Genomic DNA, 26,466 nt, shown 5'->3' on the forward strand with positions numbered 1-26,466 from the left:
TTTCTGACCATTTTACTTTTCTGTAGAAATAGAGATATCAGCTGCCCTTGAACTCCATTTTCCATCCATCTAGCCTTGGTTAAGGGGCTGCTCTCTTGGACCTTCCATGGGTAAAGGACTCAGTTCCCTCTACCCCCAAAATACAGCCCCCAAAAGTCCAAGAAAAGGAGAACATTCTCAGAACACAGATCTTTTTGGTGTTCTATTTCTTTGTTTATTGGTTTGGAAGCCGTTGATGTTCAGGGGTTGCTTCGCTCTCTGAGCTCAGGAATTTTGCGTGGTGAGGCTGGGGGACCATATGGGATGCCATGGATCGAACCTGAGCCAGCCGAGTGCAAGGCAAGTGCCCTACACTATGTCCTACGTCTTTAGTCATTGTGTTCCACTCCAAAAAGAAAAGTCCCGTTTGCCATTTCCTTGGGTTTCTCTTCCCAAGCCCTGCTTCTTGGGCTGGTCGCTCACACTTGGCACTCTAGTGGCTATTTAAAAGAAGAAGAAGGCGGCAGCCTTGTGTCATCACACTGGGGCCTTTGGAAACACCAGTGATGAAAGGCGGTGCAGGCTTCACTTCCCCTTTCTGCCGGTTAGAGCTGCAGGCCTCCAAGTGGAACAGTTCTCTCTGAGGAGCCCGGGACAAACATGGATCAAGAAACTGTGGGCAACATTGTCCTGTTGGTCATTGTCACTCTCATCAGCGTGGTCCAGAATGGTAAGTAAGGGAGCCCCTACCCAGGGAGGAATTCAAGGGCCATTTGGATCAGCTCATTGTGTGCCAGGCTGGTATTTACAGTTCTCTCTCTGTGTGTGTAAGTGCTTTTGCCTTATCTGTATTTGCTTTCTTTGTCTTTTTTGCTTGAGCATAGAGGGAGGAGTGTGTGCACCTTGGCATAGACTTGGCCTTTCCCTTTTCCTGGGCTTTCACTTTGATGGGGTGACTAATCATGTTGGCAGAGCCTGGGGCAGCCACCTGCAGGCTTTACCCCAATCCTGGCTGCACCCAGCATTTTAGTTTTTAATTAATGCCACTAGAGGGGTGGGTGGAAGGCAGGAAGCCTAGAAAGAGAAATGATATGTTCATTCTGATGCTGGGCTTGACACCGTGGAGCCAGGATCCCCTGTCACGTAGGCTGGGAAAAGACATTCATCGGGGAAGAGGGTGAGGAGAAAAATCACCTATTGTTTTACCTCTATATTGTTTCACCTATACATTGCTCTCTTCTTCTTAAAGAAATGTATTTTTTCTCCTTTTTTTTTTTGTTTCTGAGCCACACCCAGCAATACTAGGGCTTAATCCTAGCTCTGTGCTCAGGGATCACTTCAGTGGGGTTCAGGGATCGTATGTGGTGCTGGGGATTAAACCTGAGTCAGCGGTGTGCACGGCAAGTACCCCACTCCCTGTAGTATGGCTTTGGCCAATAAATATATTCTTTGTGATCCTCCACTCCACCCTAAGCATGTTTTAAAAAGCATGAAAACGTTTTAAAAAGATGCAGTACATCCTTAAAGAGAGCAAGTGAGGATTTTCTTGTTTGAGGGTTATATTTTCATAAATTTTGTAAAAAAATTAATTTATAGAACCAAGCAAGGTAGCCACAACTGAAAGGGGGACAACTATGTAAGAATTTCTCCTAAAATTCTGAAGTCCGATTACCTCAGATTGTTTTCATAGCCTTCTTCAGTAGCTTCATATTTTGAAGTTTATTAAGAGGAATTAGGAAAAAAAAAGGTAACTGCTAAGGGCGATAGCACAGCGGTAAGGCATTTGCCTTGCACGCAGCCAACATGGCCGACCCGAGTTCGATTCCTCCGCCCCTCTCAGAGAGCCCGGCAAGCTACCGAGAGGATCTCGCCCGCAAGGCAGAGCCTGGCAAGCTCCCCGTGACATATTCGATACGTCAGACACAGTAACAACAAAGTCTCCAATGGAGACGTTACTGGGCCTGCTCGAGCAAATCGACGAACAACGGGAGGGCCTTTACCTTTACCTTACCTTACTAAGGGCAGCTGTTATAACTCAGTGGAATGTGGAATGTTTACATACTGTCACACTTTGGAAATTTGAGCATGCAATCAACTTGGGATATTCGCTATCCCCCTTCACACACACACACACACACACACACACACACACACACACACACACACACAACACATGCACATCACATGCACACACATGAGCATGGACAGAGGCCGGTGATTAAGGCATAACATAAAGCTTTCTGCCATCCTCCCTACCTCAGACTAGCCCAACTGAACTCTGAGTACATCCGCCATCTGGAAGAACACTTTGAGCTTTCTTTTTTGGACCATACATGGCGATGCTCAGGGATTACTGCTGGCTCTGAACTCACAGATCATTCCTGGTGGGACTTGGGTGGCCACATGGGATGCCAGGGACTGAACCCAGGTTGCCCATGTGCAGGCAAGTGCCCTCCTTGCTGAACTATGACTCTGGAACTTTCTGACTCAACATTTTTCTACAAGATCACATGCACTGGAACCGCAGTGTCAAGATGAACAAAGGACCGCTTTAGACTGCCATTTCCTCAAGCTTTGCTCTTTCTTGCACCGTGCCTGAACAACTTGTGCCTGGGAAATCAGCAGGCAGGTCACTTATTTAATCTGTGCACATGTCTGGGGACCCTGCTCTGTTGCAGTCTGTGTTGGCAGGTACAGCAGGTGTAGCTGTAAATAAGATGCAGAGAAGAAGGTGAGCGGGCTAGGGGAGCAGGAAGCTTCTCTGCTATTTTAATTAACTTTGAGGTTATCACTGCAGATAAACTTTAAAGAGTTCAGAAAATACAGGGACTGGAGCAATATCACAGCAGGTAGGGCGTTTGCCTTGCACGCAGCTGACCCGGGTTCGATTCCCTGCATCCCATATGGTTTCCCAAGCATAGCCAGGGGTAATTCCTGAGTGCATGAGCTAGGAGTAACCTCTGTGCATTGCTAGGTGTGACCCAAAAAGGAAAAAAAAAGAGTTTAGAAAATATGCAAAACTACCCGTATTTTTTCTCCCCACCCTACCACCTCTTATCTCCCCAAATGCTATTTCTAGCCCTTTCTGTTAGTTTAAGGACATATTTACATGTTGCTGCCAGGAACCATGGCACTTTGTCTTTGTTCCCAAACAATAGGGCCCTGTTCACAGGAGCCTGGGTGCTGTGGTCTTGGTTAAGTGCTTATGAGCCTCATTTCCCCTGGGGAGGAGCTAGAAGCAGGCCCACCTCCTGGAAATTCCTCTTCTGCCTCACAAACATTCTTCGTCATCAAGCTCTTGTCAACCTGCGGTCTTGTTCCAGCCTGATCCAGAAGAACTAAGATCAGGAAAGGCAGAAAAGTTGAAAATTTCTCCTGCCTAGAATCCTTCACTGACTGGATCGGCACAAGACTGCCTTTCCAGGGAGCACAGAGAGAAGCATGTCCTAGGAACGTTAGCCAGGGAGCCCGGCTTCTCTGCCAAGGTGCCAGCTGTTCTGAGGTGAAGCAAAGCTGGGCAGCACAGATTTAGAGACAGTGTTTTCTGCGGGAAGCCAAACTAATTAGGCTGGTGAAGGACAAAGGGTGGGAAGCCCGCCTGAGGAGCAGAGGGAAGAGGTACAGGAGACGCTTCCTTTCGTACGTTGGGCTATAAGGAAGGTGGTGGGAGTTAGCATCTTCTCGCCTCTGCAGGAGGCAACCTGCTCAATTTCTTTCCTCATCTGAAGCCAAGAAGAGAGACACAAAGGTCCCACAGGAAGAAGGAATGGTGAGGATTATGATAAGGAAGGAAATAAGACTGACAGCCACCACCTGCCTTCCTAGCATTTGCTAAGATTCCTCTTCCAACCATATACTGACAAAGAAATCTCCTGATCCCACCTTCTGGGAGATCTCACAGCAACCTGGGCTGGGCTGGACTCTAAAACTAGAATTACAGAGGTTGGAGTGATAGTACAGTAGGGAGGGTGCTTGCCTTGCATACGGCCAACCAGGGTTCAGTCCCTGATACCACATATGGTTCACTGAGCCTGCCAGGAGCGATCTATGAATGCAAAGCCAGTAGTTAGCCTTGAGCACAGCAGGTGTAACCCCCAATGAAAATAATAATAATAATAATAAAAATATCTGCTCTTTATATAAAAATAAACAAAAAATAAAAAAGAATCATGGACTTGTAAGTTCTATACCTGTGGAGTACAGGTACCCAATTTATACCACTTTCAAGAGCTTCTACCTGGGTTCCCCAGGGTTGGAGGCTTGGAAGCATTCATACCCCACTGAGCTCTCCTTCCCATCATTGGGTATATTGAGAGTTTGATTTGTGCCAAGAACAATGCTCGTGCTGGACACAGTACTAGTTTACTTAATCCTTGCATTCTCAGAAATATCTACTATGATTCCAGTTTCACAGATAAGCCTGGTGTGATTAGAATAATGGTGGATTGTTCCAGAGCTAGCAGTGAGTGCAAACACATTCCAGAGTATGCTTATACAGCATGGAGTGCCTCAAATTTATTCATTCAAGCACTCAGTGTTTTCACTGACTTCAAATGACTGCCTGGTTACTCTGATGCAGCAGCTCTACTTCTGCTGGAAGAAACTAGACCAGACCTGCTGCCAACTCAGCGTGATCTTCCTTCTCCAACAAAATGCTCCTCATTTGAATTGGTTTCTACAACCCTGGGTCAAGGGTGGGGCTTTCCCTTTATTCGAAGACACAAGTCGATTCTTTCTGTGTGGGGAAACTATTTCTGCAACCTAGTCACAAATTCTGTTAAAGTAATCCATACACGAGTTAGTCCTTTGAGTACCTGTATCACCCTGGGAACTCACATTTAACTCTGGGGCTAATGAACATTTCAAGATCTTTCTTATGCCATGCCAAGGAGGCAATTTCACTTTTCTGGACTAGAGTTTCCTGAAGTTATAGGTGGGGTTATTTATGACATCGCTATGCGGTATTTGAAGGTTCTGCATGAGATAATATAAGGGAAGTGGCCAGCAGGGCCTCACATGTGGTAGATGTGGACTTGTCTCTCATTGCCAGTCTCTCTTTCTCTCTGATTTGATCTGATGTTTGAAGTGAGCCAAGATACATGTGTCAATAGTCTCTGCACGCACTGCTTCTGTAACAAGAGTCAGCGGTGAGGGGGACCAGCGGGGTGTGAGGAGTAGTCAGAGGAAGTACAACTCTGTCAAGTTCAACTTAGAAGAAAGAAGTAGCCCCTACTGGAATGTTGTACTGAGGACAGGTTTGGTTTTTGTCTTGTCTGAGGGGTAGGAGAGAGTTGAGTAGCTTTTAGGGGTTAGAGGAGGAGGAAAAGAGATCGAGGTTCAGGAAACAGGGTAAAACACTGATGAAACGATCCCACAGAGGAGGTGGCAAGGCTATGTATGTTTTGGAAAAGAGGAAGGAGGTTACTGAGCAGAGAGCGGAAGAAGAAAGGCAGGCTCAGAGAAACAGGGCCAAGCTGGGCTGCTGGCTATAAAAGTCATCCCAGATATTCTTCGTAATATCCTGTTTACATATTTCGAGGCAGAGAATGTCACCTTGGGTTCTGGAAAAGCAAGTATCAGACTCTTGCCCTAAGTGTCAGAAGAGATGTTCAGAGGAGCTGGAGTGATAGTACAGCAGATAGAGCACTTGCCTTGCATGTGGCCAACCTGGGTTCAATCCCTGACATCCCATATGGTCCCCTGTCATTGCTAGGAGTGATTCCTGAGCAAGAGCCAGGAGTAAGCCCTGATCATCTCTCGGTGTGACCCCAAAACCGAATAAAAATATATATTCAGAGCAGACAGGTGCTTGCCCAAATCCTGTGTAGCCGATTGAGTCCTTGCAAGGTGATAGTCAGAGGAGAGATACATGCTCGCACGGTCAACTGGATTTGAATCTTGGTGCCCATTGACATAAGTCTGAGAAAGTTATTAGACTGCCTGAGCCCCAGGACCCTTGTCTGCAAGTCCCACTCTGTAGGACTTGGAGGCCCCAGGGAAACCTTGTTATGTGATTCCCAGAGAGCCTATGGGGTGACCCCTTCCTGCAAGCTGGTTTGGTGCAATGCTCAAACCGGGCATCTCCTAGGTGAAGGAAGTTACTGTGGCGTAAAAGAAAGCCGGGAAGAACTTTATTCGTAGGTACAGTTGACAGCAGAGAGTGTGACATGAAGCGACGGAACCCCAATTGGATCCCTGACAACCACACTTTCAACCCACTTTCACTTTGGAAATGGAGTTACAGAAACAAACCCAGAGAGGATGGAGGAAAGAGAACCCCACTCCCCTGTCTTTAAATACCCCCTATGATGTTGTCTGTCACCCCCACCCCCACTCTAACCAGCCTCCTCCATCCTCTGCCCTGGTCTGACACTTCCCCTCACCCCCACCCCCACACACTCTAAACACCACACTAAGGACAACTGCTGCCCAAAGGGGCAGCCCCCAGCGACGCCTTCCAAACCACAGCACACTTTCCTCTACGGACTTTGTTTCCTGCTGGTGCTTACCTGTCTCTTCTCTCCTCAGCAGAACACAGGGTTTTGAGTGCTCCAGGTCTTTGTGCGCCTCATGCCTCCCATGTCTCCTGTTATACATTTGAGACTCTGTCCCTGTGACGTTGCATTTTCCTGGAATGGGGTGATGCAGGTGGGCCTCTGCCTTCTCCAACTGATTTTGTTCCCGGCTTCATCTGATATTGTCTCCTGCCTCCTCCATATGATTTTATCCTTCATGCCACTCATGTCCTCTAGAATTTCTCCCAACCAAGCATATGTGGTTGCCTTTGACTCTCTAGAGATGAGTTCTCACCCAGTCCCAGCGAACACAGACCTTTAGGCAATGTGGTTTTTCTTTCACCCACTTATCTATTTCCTCGGGCTGGCAGACCCTTGGGGGTGGTGTCTTGTTCCCGATGGGGATTACAGAGAGCAGCTGTTGAATATATAGATTTTCCCCTAAAAGACATTTGTTGGAGCAAAGTTAGGGATTTTGGGGGGTTATCATAAGGAGCCACTGAACATTCTAGTAAAATAATGGAGGTCCCAGCTCATGCATGAGCCCATGATAAACCAAATCCAAACCTTTCCCTTTGGCAGGGTTCTTTGCCCATAAGGTGGAGCATGAAAGCAGGAACCAGAATGGGCGGAGCTTCCAGAGGACGGGGACACTCGCCTTTGAGAGGGTCTACACTGCCAAGTGAGTAATTCCAAACCCTGATACAATTGACACAAGCATGGGTTCTGCCACTGGTACTGTAACCCACCTGAGAGGCCGCTTGTCTCTCTGGTCCAGTGTGGTTTGTGCGAGGTGGGTGGTTCTTCCAGAATACTTGGAGTTAGGCTCTAGGGCTCGCTTCATGGTTCTAGAAAGTGTGGCTGTTCCAAGGAGTGGAACTAGGGCCAGAGATTACATGGCAGAACACATGCCTTGTGTAAACCAGACCCTGAGTTTGACTCAGCACACTCTTAGGCCCCCTGCTACATGCACCCCTCTCCAGCATTGCCTAGGAGCAGCCGAGCACTGTTGGGTGTGGTTGACACAAATGAAAAAAAAAAAGGAAGTGGAGAGAGTTGTTTGAATTGGGGACGTGTGATAGCCACAGTCCCCACCCTTTTCATTGGTCCAGACACCTGTCACTTAAGCAAAGGAGGGAACCAATTACCCAACAGTCTTCACGCACTGCCCAGCATTTTCGGGACCAGCCGGATATTTCATCATTTTCAGCAGGTAGCAGGTTCCTTGAGCAATCCCACCTAGAAGAGAAAGAACAAGCAGATTGTTGACATGCTCCCTGTCCTCCTTCACTTTGACTGTTCATGCTGCTGCAGTGATTGTGCCATGAAGGTGCCGTTTGGCGGGCAAACTCTCAGGGGGCTTGTTCCAAGAATCAGTCTTCCTTTCTGCAGAATGTCTCAATTTTTTTTTTTGAGGGAGGGCCCACCCAGCTGTGATTAACACTGACTCCTGACTCTTGGGTGCTCAGGGGACCTTATGTGGTGCCAGGGATGAACCGGGGTTAGCCCCATGCAAGGCATGTGCCTGAGTCCCGGCCCTATGTCACTGTCCCTGAAGAACGGAGGGCTTGTGACTCTATCAGCTCTGTGCTTTTCTATGCTGGAATATGGACCCCTTCAGAAAGCCAGAGATTTTTCTGTTAACTAGCCAAGGCCACCTAGCCACTGGGAAGCAACTCTGGGATCGCCAGAGATCTTTCCACAGGGGAAATCATGGCTGCCAGAGACACATACTTTAAAGAAAGCAATAATGGCATGGGCAGAATCAGGGCTGAGGACTCACATGGAGGCAACAGGAAGCCCTGGGATGTGCTGGTTGTGTTGGAACAGGCCAGGCCAGTCAGTTTCTACCATTTCCCCCAGGAAACGGAGCAAGCTCTGTTCCTAAGAAGACATGATGCAGCACTACCCAGGTGCCAGCCTTCAAATTGCAGAAGAGCCTTTGTTGGTGGTTGTGCTATATTATTTGAAAGGGGGGTGGGTGGGTGTGGATGGACTTCCTGAGGCCAGAAGGAGCTAATGGGAGGTCTGGGTCGGGTGATTGCTGTCTGGGGGTCCCAACTGGGGGAGCACTGCAGCCCAGCTTCCACAACCTACATTTTTCTTAAGGTTGAAGGCCTGAGAGGGGACAGAAAAGCATGGGCAGGAAGATGCTGGAGACAGGTGACCAGAGGACTTCTGTGAGTCATCCAGACACTGCTGAGTTTCTGCTATTAAAACTACTTCCTCCCTGATGCAGCTAACAATGTTCCATGTGTTTGTGGCTGGTTACCAAGGGGCTGAACCAGGAATGCAGGAGGCAGCTGCTGGCTGGCCCAACCTGGCAGGCCAGTTGGCTTGCCTCGGTTAGGAGGCTTCTAGGAAGGGCATTGCCTGCTAGTCCAGAGGGCTCAATTGTTAGCCACTTAGTCAAGAGTTTCTCCCAAAGCACCAAGAGGCAGGCAGGATGAGCTGTAGGAGATACAAGAAAAGAGCATGGATTTGGTCTAGTTATTTGAAAAAATAAGAGACAAGCATCACTCGTTTATAAGGCACAGATTGAGAATGATCTGGGCCCGTAATTTATATGGGCCTGCTTCTGCCAAAGAAAGCTTTTGGTTGATGGGGTGTGGGATCATGAATGTTTAGCAACGATAACTATAAAGGAAACATAGCATAAAAGATTGATGGTGTGGGTGGGTGAGAAGCCTGGTGCCAATGTTTCTTTGTCCAAACTTGTCATTGCTCAGGCCTTACTCCTGGCTTTTGTGCTCAGGGACCACTCCTGGTGGGAATCGGAGACCGTATATCGTGAACCCCGGCTCACCATCTGCAAGGAAAACTCTTACCCACTGAATTATCTTTCCAGCCTTGGTGCCTATTTTATTTTAGCATAAACTATGACAGTAAACAAGCACTTCAAGAGATTGAGGCAGTTGAAAACCAGGCATCCCAGCCAGGCTCAGTAGCTCAAACATGGTCTCAGTTTGTGGTCCAGCTCACCATCTCCTCTGAGAGATAAGGGGGATCTGAACCTTGTCTCGCTATTTGTGTGCATGCAGCAGAGTTTGGAAACCTCCTCCCAGCCTGTGAGCATGACTAGAGCAATCAGTGTGGCAATGTCTGTTTGTTTGAGAAACATTCCAGTTGACTGACATAAGATCCTACCCCTTGAGTGTATAAGCACAAGTTGCAAAGAAGAGCTGAACCTCTAAAGCTGTTTTTCCCCCCCCTAAAATGTGTTTTTTAGATGACCAGCTCATGAATTCTTACAAACAAAATTTTGTTTGTTTGGGAGATACATCTGGCAGTACAAGTTCTCTGCTCACGGATAATTCCGGGAGGTGTTCAGGTGACCATATGGGGTGCAAGAGATTGTACAAGGGTCAGTCACATGTACAGTGAATATCTTACCCACGGTACTATGTCTCTGGCCCTGTTTCATGTGATCTTAAAGGTGTGTCAAAGAACATGTTCTGCACAGAAAAACTTTATTTTCTTTTTGGTGTTTGGGCCACACCTGGTGGTGCTCAGGGGTTACACCTGACTCTGAACTCAGGAATCACTCTTGGAAGGGTTGGGGGATCAAGTGGGATGCCAGGGATTGTATTTGGGGTCAGCTATGTGGAAGGTAAGCACCTTACCCGCTGTATTAGCCCTTGGGCCCAAAAACCAATAAAACTTTATTTTATTTTGCACAAGAACCTTATTGTGCAAAGAGTTAGCATGGTTCTTGGTGGTCCAAAAAGGGTGACCTCATCTAACTGTAGACCTTGCTCCTCCTTTTTTTTCTTTTTGGGTAACACCCAGCAATGCTCAGGGGTTTCTCCTGGCTCTGCACTCAGGAATTACTCCTGGCCATGCTTGGGGGACTCTACAGGATGCCAGGGATTGAACCCAGGTCAGCCACGTGCAAGGCAAATGCCCTACCCGCTAGTACAGCGATAGTACATCACTTCGGCCTCAGTTCCTCCTTTTATGGTGCCTAAATTTAGCGCTTCACAGAACACATTATGGAAAATATAATCCTCATGTCCCTTCTCCCCTCCACCTCTAGAATCCACTCTACACTCACTTCTAAGCACTTAGCACTTGTCAGATTATCTGAAGGTGATAGATACATTGAGTTTGTTGATTAGTATTGGTGCCCTTTTGTAGTATTTACTTACTTAAAAAAATTAGGCTTAACTAAAATTAATTTCAGTGCTTCTCTACTTCATTCCTAAAGGTGAAGAAAAATGAAAGGTAAAGTAACAACGAGTTTTTTCCTCCATAAAAACATTGACAATGCAGGGCATCAAATTGAACATAGCACGGTAAATTGCCTCAAAATCAGCTTAGCAGCTCAGTTAGGCTTCAAGGATTGAGAACCAAAATGGGTTTGTCAGTTTAGCTTTGCAGAAAAAATGGCACAAAACTCCTTACAAAAGAAGATTTGCAATAACAATAATTTGTCAGTAGGAAAGACATTTCCATTGGGACTTAGAGGAAGAAAAACATTGAAGCAATAATAGCATTCACATATTGAATTCTTACTATAAGTCAGTCTCTGCTTTATTTCATTTTCTCCTCGCAACAATCTGGGGAAGTAGTTACTAATTTCCCCAACTCTATAGAGAGTAAAATGGACGCTCAGCAAAGTGAGGAAAGAACCCACGCTTCCATTGACAGTAATAAAATGCACCCTTTGGAATAAACACGGGCTGTGTGATGCCCAGCTGGTGGGATGCCTGACACTGACTGAAGGACTGAATTCAGTACTGCAATGGGGCTTTGTCATGCAGGGACAGTGCACATGGCACTTTGGGTGGCAGACACAGCAGATGTTCTGGGTGGAGAGAAGGCACAGACTTGAGCCAGAATTAGGGCAGAATAGAATCTGGGCCTATTCCAGAAATCCTTAGGAGGAGACCATGTTCCCATAGTTGGGAGAGTTTTATTCAACTTCAGGTGATGTTTTACTCAAGGACCATGTGACTCGAGATCATAGCCCAGCATAACTGAATGGCTGATTCAATGTAAAATCACTGGACAGTACAGCCTTCGGACAATTAAGTTCAAAAATTTGCTGGGGACGTGGCTTAGTGGTACAGTGTGTGCCTTGTATGAGTCTGAGAGTAGGATACCTAGTACCACCTACATCACTGTTGGGGTTGTTTTGGGGGCCACTCCTGGCAGTGCTCAGAGCTTACTTCTGGCTCTGAGCTAAGACATCTCTCCAAGCAGACTTGGGGAACCATATAGAGTGCCAGGGATGGAACCAGGGTTGGCTGAAAGACAAGTGCCCTACCCACTATATATTTTTTTGGGGGGTCACACCCGGCAATGTACAGGGGTTACTCCTGGCTCTGCACTCAGGAATTACTCCTGGTGGGGCTCAGGGGTCCATATGGGATGCTGGGAATTGAACCCAGGTCGGCTGTGGACAAGGCAAACTCCCTACCCGCTGTGCTATCACTGCAGCCCCTCTACCCACTATATTATTGCTCCAGCCCATCACTACTGGATACGGCCATTGGTTCTGCTGCTGTGATTCTCAGTGCTCCAGCAGCCACATGGTCCTGGCATCTCTGCAGTCTGTGGTCCTTGGTTGCAAGTGATTTCCAGCATCAGCACAGCCCAGGGTATGCAAGTTTCACAATGAAGGGTGCGAGCCCTAGAGAGTACCCAAATTTAAGGGATCCACAAACATTGCGGCTGTCAATGTGACCTTGGGCAAGTACATGTGTGACCACCCATTCAAATGGTGCACTTGTGAGGGCCCTGTCCTATGGAGTTCAGACTGACCATTATTAGATTGGGGGAAAGGAGGATTTTTCTAGGACATCTAGGACTGTCATGGGAGGGGACTCTGTTCTCCCGGACCCACGTGCAGGACAGCACACAGTGTCTCTTACTTTTGATTGTCATTGATTTCTCCAGCAGAAATTCTTTTGATGATATGCAAGCCCATATAGTCAGGGACATGGTCCAGCTCTCTGCATTCTCTACAGGGGATGGATCAAGGGTTGGGCACTGCAGGGTTCTTGGTGAAATCACCGAGGGGAGACTGTGTTTCTAAACACAAGTTCACGGCTAAGTTAGAGGGGAAATGATGAGAACTCCAGGAAAAGAATCCAGAGGAAGGAATCCAAGGAACACATTTAGTTAAAAGGTCAAGTATAATTTGAAAATGATACCTTTGGTTCTACCTATATTGTGTGAAATATATTGGACGTTATGTTCAGTACATTGCAATGAAATATATTTGAAATACATTGAGTTATTCTCAAACCTGAGCTCATAGCAGAATTGGTGAGAGGCTTGCTAAAATGTAGGTTCCCAGCGTCCTTACTGGAGAGTCTTGGGTAATGGTTGCAGTGTGTGTGTGTGTGTGTGTGTGTGTGTGTGTGTGTGTGTGTGTGTGAGATGTTTGCGGTTCTAATCAGTATTGGGCAATTTTGATGCCAGTGATTCCCTGAATCTGACCACATTAGACCATTATCTCTCAAGGTTTGACTGGATCTTAGAGTCATTACTGACCAGGTGAAGAATGTAAGCCTAGAGAGTATGCTGGACCCGTAGCTAAGGGCTGGTAAATGTCAGGTCAGGGACTAAATTCCAATCTTGAGTACTTTCTGATCTATTGTTTTGTTCCTCCCTCTCTTGGGACTCCATATCTAGTTGGACTGATTGACTATGAATGGTCTGTTGATTGTTCTGATCAAAAAACCTAAAAAAAAAAAAAAGAGTGTACGTGCCCCACGAGGACACCCAGAATTTAGTCTAACGTAGTCAGAGAGGTAATACATCTGGTTTTGGAGTTAAACTGACCAATGGTATGGAATCTGACTTTCTTACTTCATAGCCTGGTGACCCTGGCCAAGTTCTTCAGCTTATCCAAACTTCAGTTTTTCAGGAAAAATATGAGAATAAATTTTGGTAGACAGATTGTGCTCCTCCTGCTCTCCCCTAACCCCCAGGATGTTCATAATGAATCCCAGGAACTAGATCCTGCTGCATGACAAGGAGAGGTTGGCGGGGGGGGGGGGGGGGGAGGGGGGGGGGTGTGAATTGAGGGTTGCTGAGAAAGAGAAAGATTTTTTTCTTGGAAAGAGAACAGCATAGACTTATTTTATAGCACAGCGGGTAGGGCGTTCGCCTTACAAGCGGCCAACATGGCCGACCCGAGTTCGATTCCTCCGCCCCTCTCGGAGAGCCCGGCAAGCTACCGAGAGTATTCGATATGCCAGACACAGTAACAACAAAGTCTCCAATGGAGACGTTACTGGGCCCGCTCGAGCAAATCGACGATCAACGGGAGGGCCTTTACCTTTTACCTTTATTTAAAACTTAAAAAAATTTAATATTCATGAGATAGACCATTACAAAGCTGTGCATGATTGGGTTTCAGTCAGACAATGACCCAATACCCATCCCTCAGTGTACGTTTCCCACCACCAATATTCCCCGTTTTCCTCTCACCATCCCTGAACACTTCCCCCAACCCACACAGCCTGACTCTATGACTGCACTTATCTCTCTCTCCTTTTGTGCATTATGACTTGCAAGATAGGCAACACAGGTCATCATATTTGTTCAGGATATTCAATATTTTATCAGAAAGGTAAGGTTGGAGTAGCTTTTTTAACTGGGTAGAGAGTGGATGTGACTGTCAAGGCTTCCGGAAGTACAGGGAGGTAGGGGGATGTAGCTCATCCAAACCCTGAGAAATCCTGGAGATTTCAGTCACAAAACCTGTATACCCAAATTTTCAGCAGATTATTTCTCAGTGAGGTTCGTCCAGATGGAGTTCGGCTGGGAGCATGGTGATGATTTTGTATTGTGGAAGCAAGCGGGGACACTGCTTGGGCAGGCACCAGCCTGACCTGCGCCCCTTTGATTTACTCTGGTCTGTTCAGCCATGCAAAGGTCTGAGATTAACTGGGGCTTTTGATTTTTTTTGAGATTTATTTATGGGTCTCTGAAGCAAGACCAATAAATGAGTTTGTATAGCTGAGCCTGAGGTGGTTTGTGGGCATGGTTCCCACATACCTAAGTTTTGGCTATTTAATTTCTTAGGAATCTTGGTCCTGACATTGAGTTGTTGGGGTCCGGCCGGAGGCACAGTAGAAATTTTGGGTGCCAGGAAGTCTAAAGTCACCATCAGGCTGTTGATGTACTGTCCCCGCAGGTACAAATTGACTTGCTGGCATCACTACACCCCCGAGAAAGAGACTTGATGTGAGTTATAGGGTTTATAGGGTTTAGTGTAATCTCCGGGGTTCTTGAAAGTGGAAGGAGGAGGCTGAGAGTTGAGTGCTGGAGTGCTTCTGCAGTAAGATGGAGCTGACTGGCCACTGCTCAGGGATTGGAAAGAGTCCGGGTGGGGCAGATTAGAAGATGGATTGTTTCCTGGGGCTTCCAGAAGAACTGAAGTCATACTAGCACATTGATTGGAGCTGATTTCAGACTTCTGCCTCCAGAATACAAAACTTTGGTTTTTATTTTTTTGTTTTGTTTTTAAGGGGAACGAGGCACACCTGACTGTGCTCAGGGCTTGCTTTGACTCTTTGCTTCGGGTTCACTCCTGGAAGTGGTTGGGGAGCCATATATGGTGCTGGGGATCGAACCTGGGTCAGCTGTGCATAAGGCAAGTGCCTACCTACTGGACTATCTCTTTGGCCCTAATTTGTGTTACTTTGAGCCACTGAGTTCCTGGCTACTTGTTCTCACCATAGAAAGTGTATGCAGTCCCCATGGATTTACGGGACTGTGGAGGGGTCTGAAAAGCTCAAGGGTGAGAACCCTGATACGGTGCCTGGTGTAAAGTGAGAGTTCCTCAAGGGCTGGGAAGCCTGAGCCAAGACACAGCCTTTGCATGGCCCCAAGTGAGCAACAGACTCTTGGTTTCTTTTCATTTTAAAGTTTGTGGCTCACTCCTGGTGATGCTCCGGGAGAGAATCCAGGTCTCCTGTGGACAAAGCATGAGCTCCCCTCTTTGAGCCATCTCCCTGTCCTTGGTCTTAGCCTCTTAATGCTTATCTTTTTTGGGGGGTTGGCACACCCAGCATTGCTCAGGGCTTACTTCTGGCTCTGTGCTCAGGGATCACTCCCGGTGAGTCTCAGGGGAACCATATATGGTGCCAGGGACCGAACCTGGGTTGGCTGTGTGCAAGATGCATACCCTGCCCACTGTACTATCTCTCCAGCCCTCTTTCTTTGGGTCACACCTGGTGATGCACAGGGGTTACTCCTGGCTCTTCACTCAGGAATTACTCCTGGCATTGCTCAGGGGTCCATATGGGATGCTGGGAATTGAACCCAGGTCGGCCGCGTGCAAGGCAAACACCCTACCCGCTGTGCTATCACTCCAACCTCTCCAACCCTCTTTTATCTTGTCAAAGTTTCACAAAAAAATACTTTTTTTTAAAACAATTTATTTTGTGTTTTGTTGTTGGGCCATACCCAGCTGTATTCAAGAAATGCTCCTGGTTCTGTGCTCAGGAATTGCTCCTGGTGATGCCCAGGCGACCGTCCGTGGTGCCAGGGATCCTACAGGAGTCAGCATGATCTATCTGGTCCACACAGCTCAGTCTGTGTGCTCAGCCTGGCCTGTGTATCAGTGCTGACTTGTGTGTCTGCTACCAGAGCGGACTGCTCTGTGAGCCTCTCCTCTCCACCACCCTGCTGTCTGCAGTGCTCACTTTTCAATTCCAAAAAGCACTTTGGCACAAGCCACGGGCAGGAAGCCTGCCAAGGCGAATACATCAAGAAACCGAGTCTCTGATCAGTTTCATCGAGGGCCGAAGTAAATGGATTCTGAGGGCGCTTTTGCTCTCCACCGCTGTCTGTTGCTGAGGGGGCATCTCTGTGGTTCAACAGGAGCAGGATTATGAATGGGGTTTGCACGCCCTGCCCCATCGTGATTATTCATTTGGGGATTCGGGTCATTTTTCCCCGACTGCCCTGTGGTAAAGGTGTTTTCTGACCTTCCTGCGACTCCCTTCTTTCTTCCACAGCCAGAACTGTGTGGATGCATACCCCACTTTCCTTGCGGTGCTCTGGTGTGCGGGGTTACTCTGCAGTCAAGGTAAGTCAGCCTCCCCTTTGTTCTCTCTCTCAAATGAGCCTCTGGGGGAGGTCCGAGTGTATGCCTTTGTTGGAAAAGACTTTGCCTGACCTCCAGCTCCCTCAGTGGGGCCCCGGAGAGGTGTGTCACCCCCCACCCCCAACCCCCCCAAGGGACCGAGTTTCAGGCAAGGCTCTGTGACTGAGCAGAGCAGTGCAATAAAGCATCGCTAATGCCTCTTCCCTGGTGGCTAGGAGACGTGGTGACTCAGAATCCTTAAGCAGCCTGTGCTCAGGTACAAGGCTGTGATCACTGAGCACGCCTGGGATATCTATGCTGGCATTGCTGGCACTTGGCCCTTCTGCAAATCAGCTTCGTGTGTGGTGGTCTTCCTCTGGGCCCGGCTTCCCAGAGCCACTGGCTGATTTCCATCTCCGTTGTGCAGCCCACAGTTTTGACTTTGGTGGGTTGAAACCCTTGGAGTTGATTTGCAATAAAAGAGAACCCAGTCATGTTTTGGGGACCCCTCTTAGGATGAGCTATATGTTTTGGCCACAAGCAGGTCGCTTCCAGTCTGTGGCCGAGCAGGGGACCTGTGGAAAGGCCATCCGTGATCTCTAATGACCTCTCCCACCCTTGTCATCTTCATGGCCCCATTAAACTAGGTGGAGGAGGGACCATTTTCTTGAATTGTCTTTGAGGGACAGAGAGAGAAAGAACTGGTGTCAGGTACCCAGCTGGTGGGTAACTGGATCAGGGATAAGAGCCCAGGTCTTTCCAGCTAAATCCTGGCCATTCTGCAAATTTCATCTTATTTTATTCATGACATCAAATACCTACTGTGTGTCAAACTTTGTCTCAGGGTCCAGGGTGATAAATGAGACAGAGACAGTGGTGAGGCACGCAACTGTTTTGGGCCACCGAACCGTAGCAAACGAATGAACCCAGAGCTAATTGCTGAATCGAGAGCACCATGAGGGAACAGACAGGAAGCAGTGATGGAGAGCAGAGGGGAAAGGCAGCAGAAGCCACTTCAGAGATGCCATGTGGCCTCCTGGTGTGCTCCGCATGGCTGTCAGTTAGCGATTTATTTTCCACTCTCTATCCTGAGTTAAATAAGAAACATGCCTGGCATTACTTGAAAAATCAAGTTGAACCATGCTTATCCTTAGGAGTAATGAGACTTTTCTGTCTGAGATGACGCTTGATAGAGACAAATCTAGCATTGTTCCAGCTAGATAGATACAAAGAAAGTTTGAAGATATTTCAAAGCACTGAAAAATATCTATGTTCTACCCAAACAAATTGGCATTGCCAGGAACCAAAAGTGTCCATAAATCCTGTTCATCATTTCTTATTGATGTAGACTGTGCACTGTTTTACATGGGCCATACCCAGTGGTGCTGGGGACAGATCCCAGGAGTGGGGGCCTGGCAGCTCAACTGTTTATAACTGCTGCAGTTCAGGGGCTCACTAAGGGATCACCAGGGTTACATTCAGTGATGTTGAGGGTCGTGAGGTGCTGGGTATCAAATTCAGGGCCTCATACATGTGAGGCAGGTGTCCTAGCACTTGAGCTATCTCTCCAGTCCAGTAGAACTTTTATTTAAAAAAAAATAAAATCAGATGGGCTGGTCACGTAATGAGATTTAAAGACGACCGCTGGACTAGAGCTGTTACTGACTGGATTCCACGGGATGTCTGGTAGGTGGCCGCCCACCTACCAGATGGTCAGACTTCTTCGTAAAGATCATGAACGATCGGTTTGAGGCTCTTCATGTTCCTAGAGCGAACAGATGCCATTGGGCTACACTAGCACGCGACAGGGACAAATGGAGACGTTACTGGCGCCCGCTCGAGCAAATCGACGACTAACGGGAAGTTAAGTGATTAAGTGATTAAGTGATGCTCAGGGGTTACTCCTGGCTCTACTCTTAGGAGTCTCTCCTGACAGTGCTCTGGGGACCATATGGAATGCCGGGAATCAAACCTGGTTTGGCCATATACAAGGCAAATGTCTTACCCACCGTGCTATCTCTGTGGTCCCAGTCTGATAACCTTTTTTTTCTGGTGGGGGGGGCATACCTGGCAGTGCTCAAGGGTTATTTCTGTCTCTGTGCTCAGGAATTACTCCTGGTGGTGCTCAGGGGCCCATATGGGATGCAGGGATCAACTTGGGTTGGCTGCATGCAAGCTAAGCACTCTGTCTGTTATACTAACTCTCTGGCCCCCAGTAGAATTTTTAACTGTAAAGAATCTGGGAGATCATCCTAGACCATATATAAAGCCTTCAGTTTACAGAGCAGAAACCCAAGTCTCAGAAAGACCAGTGGTTTGTTCAGATTTCAGGCTTGGTGTTTGGGTATGAGCCTACGATGCTGCATCTGGTGTTATAAGCCGCTCATGGGTACCAGAGAAGACCCAAGTCCACATATGGGAAAATGAAGCCTGTTTACACCCGTGACCTCTTGCAGTTCAAACCCTGCTTAGTTCTTACGGAAAGAGGGGTGTAAATCAGAGCAGCACCAGCTCGATGTCACAAACCAGTGAAAACTTTGTCCAAGGCAAAATGGGAATGTGACCATTTTATGACTTTCAGAGAATAGGATGAAATCAGAAGTCACTTCATTATTTTCAGGGTTGGGAGTGGGAGAGATACACACCTAATGCCATTCACGGCTTACTCCTGGCTCTATGCTCGGAGATCACTCCCAGTGAGCTCAGGGGAACTTAAGAGATGCCGGGAATCAAACCTGTGCCAGTCACATGCAACGCAAATGTCCTGCCCACTCTACTATTATTTAGGCCCCAGAAGCCATTTCTTTTGTTTGTATGTTCCCACATCTCTGATACCTAACACTAATATTTCTGGGGGCCATTGGAATCGATGATGGCAATTTTGAGTGACCCGTGCAGGGGGTGTGACCTGGCCAAGACTCAGATTCCTAAACCTCGGTTCCCTCATTTGTGAGACAGGACCAGGCCTGTCCAATAGATAAATGTCCATAAAGCCCTCGACGTGTTGCTTGGCATAAATCAGAGGAAACATTATTTGTGACCCACAAAACGGGCCATGTCATGTAGTGAACTTAGCAATAAAACCCAATAAATGCTGCCACTGATGGTGCTGCTGGGGGTGACATGGTTTGGAATCCAACCTGGTCAAATTGCCCCTCTCCCTTGCTACAGCACCCTGACTGAGCTCATTCATTTTTCCTGAAAGTCACCACAGAGCCAAAGGCTAACAAAAGACCCCTGTTCTCCGGGAGCTCTGAGCCCGGGAGGTGACGCTGGGGAAATGGCCCTTCCTTGAGCCTCAGTCACTCAGTGCTCCTTCCCAGTCACTGGCACCATTGAGCACCTGAGTACACCAAGTGCTTGGGGTCCTTTGTAACTGTCAGTGGTCAATGCAGTTAATTTCGTGCTTGAGGAGTGCCAGGAGTTTTAAATGCAGGCTACTGTTTTTGCCTCTGATTTTGTGATTTCTGATTATTCCCTACTTGAAGTTAACCTTTTCCCCCCAAAACACAACTGAGCGCACAACAGCAACAACAGCACTACCCCACGGGGCCAGCAGTCCCTGTGAATTTGCATTTTCTTGCTCTCTGCTGGAGACATTTGAATTTTATAGGGCTACTTGGGGTGAGGCTTATGGCGGGCCCTCAAAGGGTAGAATGCAAAGGATAGAATGCCAATCCAAAGACCCCCCCCCTTCTCTAGAGACCTTTTCAGAACAGCAGCAATTGTTCAGTTTTCTGGATATGATAGACATTGCCTTATCTGTAGGCCCAGAAGGTGAGGGCACACTTTTTAGAGAACATTTATTGATTTATTGATTTATTGGTTGACTGGGGCCGCACCTTGTCTGACTCTGTGATGAGGTATGACTCATGGTGGACTTGGGGGACCATATATGATGCCAGGGATTAATTTCAGCTGGACTTCATGCAAGGCAAGTACCAGATCCATTATACTGTCATTCTGATCCTATACGAGAACTTTAAAATTCAATTCAAGTTACCCCAACACCCACTGATAGTCTTTTGGGAGGGGTCAAGGAGCACACCTGAAGATGCTTGGGGGGGTCACTCTAGGAGGTGCTGGGGGACCGTTCATTCCCCTGGGCAGTGGTTGAAACCTGGAGCAATTGCAAGCAGAGTCTGAGCTCCAGTCCATTGAGCTGTCTCCCACTCCACCAGCCGATGGCCTCAGAGAAACCCCTTTGGCCCTTTGAGCCTAAGCTCTACTTCTGGAACTAAAAACCATGATGCTGATCAAGTTGAAAGGCTTCAAATTAGAAGACGGGTATGAAAAGACTCGGTTAACTATAGCACAGTACAATCACATTACTCTTATCAAGGTGCTTAGCTTTCTTCCAGTCTGAAATTTTATGCTGAGTTCACAGCATCCCTGTCAGAACCCAAGGCCTCTGCACCCACATGCTATTGCATCATTACGGCTGTTCATTTTGTTTTAAGCATGTCTGTGTTTCTATTGAAGTAACAAGGGAATTTTCCTTTCTCCACTTAGCACCTGCTGCCTTTGCTGGACTGATGTACTTGTTCGTGAGGCAGAAGTACTTTGTTGGCTATCTTGGAGAGAGGACGCAGAGGTAGGCTGTTGGTGTTGAAGAACTGAAGTTTGTTGAACATTTGAGCACAAAGAATGATAATGTTCCTGAATAGTCAACCTAACATTTAAGGCTTTGTGGGAGGTGAAGGCTGACTCAGGTCCCTCATCCTTCCCTTCCTCAACTTTGCAGGCTCTGAAAATATAGCAGGAGCACTTGGTCAGATTTCCCATTAAACCAACTCCTCTTACAGCACTGGGCTCACAAAGGGCGCTTTACCTCTGTGCTCTGTGCCCTCCTTGCAACCCCACACCTTCCACTCCCACCCAGCAGAGTCTGGGGCTCGAATAACGTTCTCTGTCTGGCTTCCCCAGGTCTCTGGTGAGTGAAGCATTTCATTGTTTTCTTAGAGAAATGGGAATGAAGGCTGGCACCTTGTGATAAGTTCCTTTGAGTAACAGTTCTTCTGGGGAGAAGCAGAGAGAAAGTTGAGAAAATAAGGTGCAATGGGATGGAACCAAGGGAGACCATATAAGATCACCACCACAGACCAGCAGCTGCAAGGCAGTACTTCCACTGTTCTTGCACCTGAGCTGGGAAATCTGGATTGCTTTGGACCAAAGGTCCTCAGGGCTTACTCCTGGATCTATGCTCAGGAATCACACCAGGTGCTGCTCAGGGGATCTGTGTGCAGCTGGGGAGAGAGTCCCGAATGGTCACATGCAAGACCCTGCCTGCTGGACTACTTTTCCAGACCTAGAAAATCAGAATTTTTTTTTTCTTTTTGGGTCACACCCAGTGATGTGCAGGAGTTACTCCTGGCTCTGCACTCAGGAATGACTCCTGGTAGCGCTCAGGGGACCATATGGGATGCTGGGAATCCAACCTGGGTTGGCCGCGTGCAAGGCAAATGCCCTACCCATTGTGCTATTGCTCCAGTCCCCGAAAGCTAGAATTTTGTAAAATAAATGATGATGCAGACGATATGCTCCAATCCCAGTGTGCCCTCCGGTTTGTTAGAAATTAGACGTTTGAATTTACCGACAAAACTCCAAAGTCAGGATAGGGTCTGGGAAGCCTTCCTACCCCTCCTCTTCCTTCTCTTGCCTCAAGTCCTTCTCTCTCCTTTACAATCACTCTCTTCCCGAATGGCTAATGGGCTCCCTGTCAATAGCTTCCTTCAGGAGGCACCCCTACAGGAGGTGATGGGTCTCCATCAGGGGACCCTGAAGCTCCCAGAGTTGGGGGCTTAGATGGTGAGCTTCAGTGGGAAGAATGAGTCCTCACCACAATTTCTCTACTGCCTGAAGCTCTGAATTCCTCTGAAACCACAGTTCTGCTTTCTCCCTTAACCTTATCAACACTGTGTTATTTTCATTCTTTCCCACCTCGGGGAATCTCTATTCTGCTAGTCCCAGTTGGTTTCCTGTTGTGAAGAGGGGAGAGGACAAGTGTCCCTCATTAGAATAAATAAAGGGTTCTGCTCTCTTGGGCTGGATGTGTCTCTCTCCCCTACAGACTCAGGGTCACCATACTCTTCTGTCACTGTTTCCTAAGACTGTAAAAGGGGCTTCATTTCTACACCAATCTGTGAAGCTTAGAAAATTGTCTTATTTGCCAACAGATTTTTCATTTTAAAGGTTCCGAAGGAGTGATCAGTTGGCAGAAGTAAGGACTAGGCTATAGACTGAAAAATCTTAAACTGCTCAAGTTCCTTGGACCCCACTGAAATGTAAATGGAATGACCTCTTAAATTCCCCCATCATGACAAGAGAGGCCCACCCCCAGCCCCCTTAACCCGCTCTCTGAATTGGTTCTAACCATCCTCATTCTTGAATCCCTGTCATTTCCTTCCTTCTTCCTTCCTTCCTTCCTTCCTTCCTTCCTTCCTTCCTTCCTTCCTCCCTCCCTCCCTCCCTCCCTCCCTCCCTCCCTCCCTCCCTCCCTCCCTCCCTCTCTCTCTCTCTTTCTTTCTTTCTTTCTTTCTTTCTTTCTTTCTTTCTTTCTTTCTTTCTTTCTTTCTTTCTTTCTTTCCACACCTGGTGGTTCTCAGGGCTTATTCCTGGCTCTGTGTTCAGGGATCCCTCCTGATGGGGCTAATGTGTGTGGGGGGCATATGTGGTACAGGGAATCTAACCAGCTGCATGCAAGGCAAGTGCCTACCCCTCATGTTATCCCTCTGGCCCCATGGCATTTACTTTAAATCAGTCAGGTGATCTTTCCTGCCTAGACCAAACATGGCCTCAAAAACCATTTTTTGTTTGTTTGTTTTTGGCCCACAGCTGGTTATGCTTAGGGTTACTCTCTAAGGTGTTTGGGGGACCACGCACTGCTGGGGATCAAACCCAGGTTTCCTGCATGCAAAACATGTGCTCGGCTTGTTGAGTGCCCTTTCGCTGATTCCTTTCCATACTTTCAAACATGTTTTTCTGAGCAGATGTCATCTGTACAAATTGCATTTAGTAGATGAAATGTCTGATTCTCATCTGGATCAAAATAAAATGTGAGATGGACACAAGTTGGAGGTGCTTCATGTTTAGGTTCAAAGGAATTTCCAGCTGTATCTTTTATTTTATTTTTGATTTTATTGTTTTTTGGGGTGTGTGTGTTGGGGGGACACACCTGACTCTGATTCTGCTCTCAGGTATCACTTCTGGTGCTGCTTGGGGGACCATATACAGTGTCAGGGGTCAAACCAGAGTCCACCGTGTGCAGGGAAAATATCTTAATACTTTTACTATCTGTCTGACCCTCAGATGTGTCTTTTAGAAACAACTTGCCAAACTCCTTCCTGAGTCCAAATTACTTGTTGTAGATCCCTTTCTTTCTCCCCTGCCTGAACTGTTGCGTCAAACTTAGACTTAGCAGGAGCTTTCGGCCTTAAAATAAATAATCTGCTTTATTTTTCACCTCACTCAATCCTGGGGAAGACATTTTTCATTGAGACTCACCCCCAGAGTCTCTTCTGGGGCCTCCAATCCTCCTTGCTCCGGTCCTGCCCCTTCTGGGTGAACAGGAGCTTCCTGTCTGCTGGGAGTGCTGTAGGGAAGACATTTCTTCCCCTTTGAAGTCCCTTCCTCCAGCCTCTGAGAGCCCTGAAGTCTTTGCTGTTCCCTTCTTTACTCCTTTTTAGGAGTTTCTGGTTCTTTTTTTAGTCCTTTAACCTTCTCCCTGACCCTTTGTGTTAGTTTATATTTAATGAGGTAGCAGTTAGCAATGAATTTGAGCTTCTTTCCCATTCATTCTGAGCTGCTCCTTGGGACCCTTCTCAAAGGCAGTTGGCATTAAACCACACAACAATTTGCCTTCATCAGATGATACTAGGCTGCCCCCACTTCCTGTCCCTCAGAACCCTGACTCTCCACACAGTGCCGCTGAACAACTCTTGGTAGTTTGCAGCTCAGTGGTGGAGAGGACCAAAGACTGGCGACCCTTGAACCCCACCCATGAACTCAGCTTTCCCTGTCCCTCCTTCTCCTCTCTGGCTCACACACTCATTCACTCAGCATCCATTTGTGAACATTCATTATTAGTAGCCACCTTCTTGGATGAAGGTACCAAGCCATCACCGAAGTGATGACATTAAGTGTGACAGTCCTTAGAAGGAATTCTGGGCACTCCCTAGAGTCCATGACATGGACGAAGACCAAAAATATCATCCTACGGAAGTCACAACGAGCACAGATTCTAAAAGAATGGAATGCATGCAACCACTTTTGTCTTAAGGTCAAGAGTTCAGTCTCTGGACCACACTTTAAGCATTTATGATGGGGTGACTTCAGCAGGCTGAAGAGGTACTTGCTTTCTTTGTAACCCTCTGGGGAGTATATCAGTACCAAGGTGGGAGTTTTTCAAAGTGAAACCCACCAGGTAATTGTACCAGAAACTACTGAAGTGCTTATTAAAATACAGATTCCCAGACTCCACCCTGGAGAGACACAAGCAGAATCCCCAGGACAGGGGCCCAGGAAGATCCCAATGGTGATTTTCACAGCTGCATAGTTTTGGATTCACTGGAAACTGCTCATATCCTTCCTATGAGGATGCTCCAGTGGTTGGAAAAAAGTATAGAGGATCTGATTCATTGGAGATACAGTGGCAAAGAAAGGTGACAATATGCTCCTCTTACAGAACTTAGGATTTTCATTGCCTTTGAAATCACCACATTGTAAGTGACATTTCTTTATAGAAAGGACAGGATTTTAAAGTCCATATGGAGCAGTAAGCTTGGTTCTGCCCACGCTGAGTTCATTTTTGGGCTAGGTAGGAGAGGGCTGATGGTCCCTCCTTTGTGACATGATGCTGTGACTTAGGCCACTTGGGCCTCTTTTTCCCTCCCAAGGCAGAGGGCTCATTGGAGATCAGAATTAGCCTGTATCTTCTTTCTTTTCTTTATGTTTCTATGTAGTTTTGTTTTGCTTTGGAAGCAAGGCATTTTTTATTCAACAAAACTTACTTAGGAAGATGTGAATGGGGGAGAAGCAAGTACATGAGCTTGAGGAGCAAGCGAGGTTTGTGTTCAAGAGAGCACGGGCATGAAGAGCTGGTCTCGGTTTCTATGTTGCTCTTATGCTCAGGTAGACACTAAAATTCGAAACCTTTATGATCTGATGGAGCCCTAATAAAGTCAAGGTGGGTAAGAGCAGACCCCCTGGTCACAGGCATATGGGGTTCGAGTCCCCACTCCACCTCTTTCTGCTTAGTGACTTTTCCCAGACCTACCCCCGGTCTGTCTGCTTTCAGTTTCCCCATCTGGAAAATAGGTTACGAATACCTCACAGGGTGATTCTTAGAATGGATCAAGCCATAAGAATCAAACACTTAACCCTATAGATGCTCGATACTTGAGTTCTGACTTTCCCAATTACACACAGAGAGAATGAGGGATTCATCTTTAGGAAGCAAGTAAGAGAGAGTTTAGTCCTGCAGAAGCACAAGTCTAAGGCCCCGGGCTTCTCCTTTTCTCTGCCTCAGTCCAGTCTCACTGCAATGGTACTTGAGTCTCACCTGCAGGCACCAGCTGCAGCTGTAGGACCATTGCCCACCTCCAAACTAAGAGACTTAAAAAGGCCTTCAGTGAAGGGTCTAAACTGGGTGTCCCTATTCCCACTTTGCTTTCAGGTTACAGATTCTGCTTTTCTTCCTTTCCACATACCTTCATGGCCTGGAGTTCTAACCCCCAAGGGGTCTGTTTTCTTGGATCTGGGGGGCAATGTCTTGAGTCCTTTGAGCAATGTTTACTGGATTTAAGAACCCCACTATTTTTTTGGACCACATTGCTCTTTCATTCTCCTCTACAGATTTAGCTTGAATCTCTTCTGAAACAATTTTGCAAGTCACTTTGTCTTGCTTCTGTCATGAGCATATGCAGT

At 47.3% G+C, this 26,466-nt stretch overlaps 1 protein-coding gene across 1 annotated transcript in view; it reads left to right on the forward strand.

Annotated features, from left to right (window-relative positions):
- The first annotated feature begins 603 nt into the window (after positions 1-603).
- Positions 604-26,466, forward strand: part of ALOX5AP (arachidonate 5-lipoxygenase activating protein) — a 28,209-nt gene continuing 2,346 nt past the window's right edge. The window contains exons 1-4 of the mRNA XM_056109924.1: positions 604-709; positions 7,077-7,176; positions 16,475-16,545; positions 21,055-21,136. Of these exons, the coding sequence (XP_055965899.1) occupies positions 640-709; positions 7,077-7,176; positions 16,475-16,545; positions 21,055-21,136 (323 nt within the window). The 5' untranslated portion in view covers positions 604-639. The remainder of the gene's footprint in view (positions 710-7,076; positions 7,177-16,474; positions 16,546-21,054; positions 21,137-26,466) is intronic.

This window comes from Sorex fumeus, unplaced genomic scaffold (assembly GCF_029834395.1).
Source record: "Sorex fumeus unplaced genomic scaffold, SorFum_2.1 ptg000008l, whole genome shotgun sequence".
Classification (NCBI taxonomy): domain Eukaryota; kingdom Metazoa; phylum Chordata; class Mammalia; order Eulipotyphla; family Soricidae; genus Sorex; species Sorex fumeus.